Consider the following 8,980-nt stretch of genomic DNA (forward strand, 5'->3'; position numbering starts at 1 on the left):
ATTATCTTTACCTGCTTCTTCATTTTCAGGTCGTGGGGATCACTGGTGTCTATGTCCAGCAATCACTGTGCAAAATGGGGGACACCCTGGACAGGTCTCCAGTCCATCACAGGGACACATAGAGACAAACGAGACAAACAACCATTCACTCTCTCACTCACACCTAGGGACAATTTAGAGTAACCAATCAGTCTAACATGCATGTTTTTGGTCTGTGGGAGGAAATCGGAGTACCCGGAGAAAACCGACACATGCATGGAGAGAACATGCAAACTCCACCCAGAACAATCCTGGACTGGGATTTAAACCAACGACCTTCTCGCTGAGAGACAAACACTGATCTACCGTGCCACATTCAGTGTTACTGAATGATTGAGAAATTCCGGCGGTGTGTTGTACGCTGAACACTTTTATTTATTTGGTTTGAAACTGATCTGCTCTAAGCTTATTAGACACGGACGAGCTCACGATGTTATAGTTGGCAGGACTTGAGCATCAGGTGTTCACCCAGAGAAAACAAGCAGTCTGTGCTTTAAAGGGTTGATAATAATGTTGCTTTGACGTAACACGCTGCAGCAGCAACAGAGCACGTGACAGACAGCTGAGGATGTGTTTGTGATTTATTTGTAGACTTAAGTATTATCAGCAGAAACCAGATACAGACATTTATTTTTCTCTGCTGGAGCAACAGTTCACACACACACACACACGCACGCACGCACGCGCACACACACACACACACACACACACACACACACACACACACACACACACACACAGGAAATACCGCTAGACTTTTTCACAATTGGTGACTGGGGAGATAAAACAAACCTTACAGGATCTAATTTTGGACAATTAGAGGTCCAGAGGGAGGGGAGTTGTTTCTATTCCCGACACAAGACGACGTGTAAACATTTTAGTCACTTTACATTTAGAACTGCTTGCTTCTCGGGACAGAACTTGTTATATATTGTACAGGAAAAAAACAAGAATATCTCAGGAAAATTAAAAAAAAAAAAACAATCTGCTCAAAAACTCAGAGACCCAAACATCAACTCTAAAAAAGGCTTTATTTACTCAAACTCGGATTAATGGGAATCCTGCTCATGGTGGTTCTCTGAGCTTTCTGCTGCCACGTCCTCACAACCAACCTGAGAATAATTTCTGTCAGTTTTTACGAGACCTTTGAAGTGATGGGACTCAAACTATGAGGGACACCATTTCTGGAAAGACACTTTTATGCAGCAGATCGACTGATGAAGAGATGAGAAAGAAGTGCATTTTTTGCAGGAACGTCTGCATCATTTAAGGTGCCTGTGACGATTAAAATGTGCTTTGGATAAAAATCCTGGTTTAATGATATTACAATAGAAACTGCATCTGGGGAATTGTAGAATTGACTTGTTTTGGGGGGCAGCACGGTGGTGCAACTGGTAGAGCTGCTGCCTCTCAGCGAGCAGGTCCCAGGTTCAAATCCAGGTCCGGGGGCCTTTCTGGGTGGAGTTTGCATGTTCTCTCCGTGCATGCGTGGGTTTTCTGCGGGTACTCCAGTTTCCTCACACAGACCAAAAACATGCATGTTAGACTGATTGGCGACTCTAAATTGTCCCTAGGTGAGAGAGAGAGTGAATGGTTGTTTGTCTCTATACGTCTCTGTGATGGACTGGAGACCTGTCCAGGGTGTACCCCGTCCCTCGCACAGTGATTGCTGGACATGGGCACCGGCGACCCCCGTGACCCAAAATGGAACAAGCGGGTAAAGAAAATGGATGGACTTCTTTTGGGAACAAGAAACTTCAAAGTGTGCACATTTAAGTTTCACTCCAGAGCCACACCGGTCCCTTAGACACAAACTGACAACAGTTCTTATTAACCAGCAATAAATTGTATTTTTTAAACAGCGTAAGCGTTGTTAACTATTTTCAGTCACTTTGGCTGTTAATGTAGTTAAACTCGTGTAGCAGTTGGCAGCTAGGCTCAATTTTTGCTTACAACTTAATATATATACATATATATATATATATATTAATTCATATTTATTTATTAATTCATGACTTTTCATTTAGTCTCCTCCAGGGCTGCCCGTTTTCACCGATTCTGTTCATAACTTTTATGGACAGAATTTCTCGGTACAGTTCAGTGGCCTCAGGATTCATCTCTGCTCTTTGCAGATGATGTGGTCCTGTTAGCATCATCGTGCCGTGATCTTCAGCTCTCACTGGAGCGGTTCAGTCGAGTGTGAAGCAGCTGAGATGAGAATCAGCACCTCCAAATCTGAGGTCATGGTCCTCAGTCAGAAAAGGGTGGATTGTTCTCTTCAGGTCGAGGGTGAGGTTCTGCCTCAAGTGGAGGAGTTCAAGTATCTCGGGCTTTTGTTCATGAACGAGCGAAGAATGGAGCGTGAGATTGACAGACAGATTGGTGCAGCATCTGCAGTATTGTGTACTCTGTGCTGGTCCATTATGGTGAAGAGGGAGCCGAGCTGCAAGGAGAGGCTCTTGGTTTACCGGTCAGTCTACGTTCCTACCCTCACCTATGGCCAAGAACTCTGGGTGGAGACCCAAAGAACGAGATCGTGGATACAGACGTTGAAATGAGTTTCCTCCGCAGGGTAGCTGGACTCTAAGTTCAGTTATCAGGAGAGCCTCCGAGTAGAACCGCTGCTCCTCCGCATCGAGAGGAGCCAGTTGAGAGGGTTCAGGCATCTGGTAAGGTTACTATAGGCGCCTCCCTAGGGAGGTGCTTCAGGCATGTCTGACTGAGAGGAGACCCCGGGGAAGACCCTGGTGTCGCCAGGAGCTGGGACTGTGTGTGCGTTTCATTCTATGAACACATTACTTTTGCTTATTGCCACTAATTTAACTAATGTTCAGCCACCTGCAGCCCTACCTGTGCCTTCATGTTCATGAATGTCTGGATCAAAGATGCTCCCTGAGACCTCAGACAGGCGGTGCAGCGTGGCACCGACCCTTTGGGCCTTTAACTCCCACCGAGGCCGTAGGAGCAGAACGTTTGGGAAGCGTTCCCGCCGTGCACCTCGTTAGATAAAAACGTCCACCAAGCTGCATCATTTCCAAATCATTCTTGATCAGAGAGATAAATCCTGGGGTGTTTCCTCCTCATTTTAAACATCACACAGACAAAAACAAGACCCACCCGCAGGCGTCAGCCTCCGAGCAGGAAATGGCTTCATTTAAACAGGAAACAGAGAAAAATCTGACAGATTCAAATCTCACAAAGACACACACGACTCGTGTCGGGACCTTAAGAGATTAGGCCCACGTCTGTAATATTAATCTTTATATTCAGACAATAAATATGTTTTAACAGGGTTTAACATATTCCACAGAAGTCTGGCTCATGAGTTGTTCGTTTACAGAAGTTTTTCCTTCCTGAAAACTCGTCTCGGCTCTCGGAGTGAAGTTCACGCTCCTCCGTACGTCAGGCGCCGTCTCCTCACAAAGACGACTGACACCACTTGACCCTGAAAGTTCTGGCCCAAAGCTGACCCGAACCACCACCCAGAGGTTTGTCGGCAGGAAACTGATCCATCATGTCAGTTTGTTGTAGATAATTGTTCGTCTCGTGGTTACACTAGATGTTTTGAGCAACAAAAACCATAAATAAAACTCTATATTCCTTAAAGGAATGCCTAAAGAACCAGAGTTTTAATTTAAGATCATCTTATGTTAAGAATAAACAGAGTTATAGCTATATTGATCAAACTGTTAAATATTTTTTATGTATGATATCATAAGATATGATATTTTCTGTGATCTGTTAACTTTTGGAGTGTGCGTGGCAAATGACTCTCAGCAACCACATCAAGCTTTTGCTCATTTTAGCTCAATATCATTAAAATTTAGAGGTACAGCCATTTATTTAAGCTAGTGTTGATTAGCTAGGGTAGCCATCTTGAAATGGATTAACTCCAAAGGTCAAATTTACCTCCAGTGATCAATTTCTGAAAGTTTCTTTGAAATCTGTTCATTAATTTTTGAGACATGTTGCCAACAGACAAGCAGGGTTGACTCCAAAAACTAATTTCAAGTTTTTAAGAAAAGTTCTTGTGCAATGTGTTGCACTCATGCTAGGAACAACTGCTCAGCTACTACCACACCACACATTAAATATCTCTCCAGTTTTAGCTTCTCTCCATTGGCTCCCTGTCAATTCCAGAATTGAATTCAAAACCGTACTTCTAATCTACAAAGCCCTCAACGACCTAGCTCCATCTTATTTTACAGAACTTATTATTCCATCCTTTCGTAACAGAGCAGTTCACTCTCAGACTGCAGGTTTACTTGTGGTTCCTAGAGGTTCAAAAATTAGAATGGGAGGCAGAGCTTTAAGTTATAAGACTCCTCTCTTGTGGAACTGACTTCCAGTTTCCAGGACCACAGAAACTACACCTGGACCACAAAAACTACAGCTGGACCATAGAAACCACAAATGGACTGTAGAAACCACACCTGAACCAAATAAACCACACCTAGACTGTAGAATCCACAACTGGACTATATGAACTACACCTAGACTGTATAAACTACACTTGGACCATAGAAAACACACCTGGAGTGTAGAAACCACAAAACAACCATAGAAACTACACATGGACCATAGAAACAACACCTGGACCATAGAAACGACACGTGGACCATTGAAACCCCACCTGGACAGTAGAAACCACAACTGAACTGTATAAACAACACCTGGACCGTAGAAACCACACAGACCATAGAAACCACAATTGGACTATAGAAACCACACCTGAACCATAGAAACAACACCTGGACCATAGAAACCACACGTGGACTGTAGAAACCACACCTGAACCATAGAAACAACACCTGGACAGTAGAAACCACAACTGAACTCTATAAACCACACCTGGACCATAGAAACCACACCTGGACCATAGAAACCACAATTGGACTGTAGAAACCACACCTGAACCATAGAAACAACACCTGGACCATAGAAACCACACGTGGACAGTAGAAACCACAACTGAACTGTATAAACCACACCTGGACCATAGAAACCACACGTGGACTGTAGAAACCACACCTGGACTGTAGAAACCACACCTGAACCATAGAAACAACACCTGGACCATAGAAACCACAACTGGACTGTAGAAACCACACCTGAACCATAGAAACAACACCTGGACAGTAGAAACCACACGTGGACTGTAGAAACCACACCTGGACCATAGAAACAACACCTGGACAGTAGAAACCACACGTGGACTGTAGAAACCACACCTGGACCGGTCATTCTGTGTTTGTCTGTGTCTCTCTCCTGTCTTCTTTCATCACAACCAGTTGAGGCAGATGGCTGTCCATCCTGGTTCTGGTTCTGTTGGAGCTTTCTTCCTGCTACAGGGGAGTTTTTCCTTTCCACTGTCGCCAGCTCAGGATGTAACGTTATGACGAAGTGGAGATTTGACTTTCTTCAATAATTAACATTTTATAATGTGTGTAAATGTTTTTGTACAGTGCCCTGAAAGTTTTGCACAAAGTTCTTTCAGTTTTTGGATTCATCAGAACTCAAAGTAAAAGACTTGGTCCAGGTTCTGCAGCTCATTCGTAACCCAGCAGTGCACGCACGAGTCCCGTCACAGACGGCGTGCCCTGGCTGCAGGACCTCTGTACCCCCTTTGGGCTGTCACATACCAGGCTGAGGGGGCGAGCTCGTGGTGGAACTGGACTCGGGGGACAAACAGATCCTATGACCGCCACCCTGCAGCTGTCGTTGGTGTGTAACACTCAGACAGGAGATATTTGAACGCCCTGTCAGCTCAGGACAGAAGAACTGAGTCCTGTCAGTCCACAACTGACCAGATCCCACAGAGATGCACTGGTTTTCATCATGTGGGTAGTTTCATGACAGATTTATTAACTCTAAAACAGTAAAAGTTGGATTTAGTTGTTGCATATATACAAGTGACATTTCAGACAAGGTGGTTTATTTATTTTGCTGTCCAGTGGTGCCTGGTGAGTCCTTCTATAAAACCTGGAGCACAGTGACATGCCACGCTGCCTGTAGGTCCTATAACCTGAGTGAACACTCGTGTTTGTAAGCAGCAGCTGGCATGTTGGAATCAACACAAGCGGCAGCTGTCTTACTAAAAGTGTCTTTGCATCCGAACAGCGCTCTATTGTTCCTCTCTCCAAAGTCAGCAGTGTGGAGTCTGCAGAAACCGCTCCATAAACTCTCACAAACTCCTGCCCTGACACACGCTGCGCTGAGACTTCAGCCGTTAAACATCTGATTTTAAACTTTATCATCCGGACACAAACACAGAAAATACATGAAATAACCACTTAATGTCTTTAACGACGGCTGGATTATTCACCTGCTGTAATCTCTGGACCAACTAATCTCCTGCAGCATCAGCACCAACACAACCAAACCTCATCCACCCATCCTACCTTCAATCTGCAGCCTCCAGCAGATCAACCCTCCACCTGCAGCAGCAGAACTTCAGCTTCTTTCCTTTTCTTCCTGTTTTCGTCTCACATTCGCCTCCTGTTACTCAGCTTCACTTCTTCCTCTCGGCGTTTCTCTTAAGTAAAAATCTTTGCCCTCTCTCTGTCTGAAACCTTTTGCCCCTTGTCACCAGTCAGCTTGTTGCTCCCCTCACTGAAACCCAGGCCTGTCCCGGACCCATGGCATCTCCAGGAGGGACACATCCAGCTTCCTGATTGGCTGGAGGGCACAGAGATGCCCCATATTAGGTCCTGCGAGGCGGAGCTGCACTACTATAATAAAAGAGGGTGGAGAGAGATAAAGTTTGTGACACAATCAAGTACAGGCTGTAGTTACTGGAAGCCTGTCGCAAACTGGCCTGCACACAAATAAAACTCTGTATGTAAAGTTTATCATGAGAGGCGGGAAATGATGTTTGAAATGCAAAAGTAGAAGCTCCTAGAATATCTATTGGAGCCTGAACCTTAAATTAATCTTAATTTGTCAGAGCACAGATTGCTGTGCATCTGACAAACTGGGTTTGGCCACTTCGCAGCAACGAGTTAATAAAAAAACAGACTATAGAGCATAAAGCATAAAGTTCAAAGGTCAGCCTCTTTCCTGTGGATGATCTCTTCAGCTACTGGGCGAAGATACATGTGCACAAAGTGTCAAACTGACTGATCTGCCTGCAGGGTCTGGTTTACAAGTCTGGTTCTGAAAGGCTGGACGTAAAATAAACAAAAACAGAATGCAATGGTTTGTAAAACTCATAAATCCACATTTTATCTACAACAGAACAAAATGAACACAACAAACGTCCACGATGAGACTGGACCATTAAACAAAGGTCATCTTGAATTTGATGGCAACAACAGAACTCATTAAAGTTTAGGACACGTTTCCTTTTTGAAACATTCATTTTTTAACAGCAGTCTGATAAAGTCCAGGACCTGAAGAGACCAGTTGTTGGAAGTTTTGGAAGATCTGAGGAGATCAGTTGTTGGAGGTTTTGGAGGACCTGAGGGGACCAGTTTTTGGAGGTTTTGGAGGATCTGAGGAGACCATTTATTGTAGGTGTTATTGGACCTAAGGAAACCAATTGTTGGAGATTTAGGAGGACCTGAGGGGACCAGTTGTGGCAGGTTTTGTTGGACCTGAAGAGACCAGTTCTTGGAGGTTTTGTTGGACCTGAGGAGACCAGTTGTTGGTTTTTGGAGGATCTGAGGAGACCAGTTGTTGGAGGTTTTGAGGGACCTGAGGAGACCAGTTTTTGGAGGTTTTGTTGGACCTGAAGAGACCAGTTGTTGCAGGTTTTTAGGGACCTGAAGAGACCAGTTGTTGCAGGTTTTGAGGGACCTGAGGAGACCAGTTGTTGCAGGTTTTTGGAGGACCTGAAGAGACCAGCTGTTGTAAGTTTTGTTGGACCTGAGGAGACCAGCTTTTGGAGGTTTGGGAGGAAATGTTGTCCCTTTCGGGTCTGATGGAGGATTCCAGCTGTTCAGTCCTGAATTTTCATTATTTTTTACATTTTATGTTTTGCTGGATGGGATCAGATGTTTTAACCTGCAGATGTTTTTCTGCATTGATGGATTATTTCCAGATTGTCAGTTGTTTATGTCAGAGGCACTAATGTACCCCCATACCATCAGAGAGGCAGGCTTTTGAACTGTAAGCTGATAATAGTCCGGAGGGTTCCTCGCCTCTTTTAGTAGGATGTAGCTTCCTCCAAACAGAACTTCACATTTGGACCCGTCAGACCCCAGAACAGTTCTGGACTTCACCTCAGTCCATTTGAAACGAGCTCTGGTCCAGAGAAAACAGCAGCTGTTCTGGATGGTGTCCACAACTGGTGTCTTCTTTGTCTGATAGAGCTTTAAGCAGCATCTGTGGATGAACTATGTGTGAACAGAACCAGAACCAGACCTGGTTTTAATGCAGTGGCCCCTGAGGGCTTCGTCCTTTGAGCTCAGATTTCTTCAGATTTTTCTAATCTGAGGATTATATTATGAACTGGAGATGATGGAAATTAAATACAAAATACAAAATAATTTTTTTTTTTTTTAAATAATAAAAAAAAAGGGTCAATTTCTTAGTTTAACCATTTGACATGCTCATGTTGTTCAGTTGTGAATTAACAAAATGTGTTTATGAGATTTGCAAATCATTTCATTCCTTTTTTATTTACACTTTACACATTGTCCAAAAGTTTTCAGACGTGAGGTTGCACTAAATGTGCAGTTGGAAAAAGTTCATGACACAGAAAGTGATAAAAGATATAGATATAAACAGTGTGGCTCAGATTTATTTGTCAAAAAAGCAAAACAACTTGTTTATTTACCTCACAGTATCTCTCCAGAACTATTTTTCAGCAGCTGATGTTATTTTTATCCCAAATAACTAAAAATAGAACTAGCAGTGGTTGGATCTTGTTTAAGAGGAAGACGGATGCATTTAAAGGAAGCGGCTGATGGTTTTTCTTTGTGTTTCTGTGCATCTCTGA

General features: G+C 43.8%; 1 protein-coding gene across 1 annotated transcript in view; it reads right to left on the minus strand.

Moving 5' to 3' along the window:
- Positions 1-6,679, minus strand: part of prx (periaxin) — a 36,348-nt gene extending 29,669 nt beyond the window's left edge. The window contains exons 1-2 of the mRNA XM_037677939.1: positions 6,676-6,679; positions 6,441-6,476 (exon numbers count right to left, since the gene is read on the minus strand). Of these exons, the coding sequence (XP_037533867.1) occupies positions 6,441-6,476; positions 6,676-6,679 (40 nt within the window). The remainder of the gene's footprint in view (positions 1-6,440; positions 6,477-6,675) is intronic.
- Between the last annotated feature and the right edge of the window lie 2,301 nt (positions 6,680-8,980).

This window comes from Nematolebias whitei, chromosome 6 (genome assembly GCF_014905685.2).
Source record: "Nematolebias whitei isolate Nwh7 chromosome 6, NemWhi1, whole genome shotgun sequence".
NCBI lineage: Eukaryota > Metazoa > Chordata > Actinopteri > Cyprinodontiformes > Rivulidae > Nematolebias > Nematolebias whitei.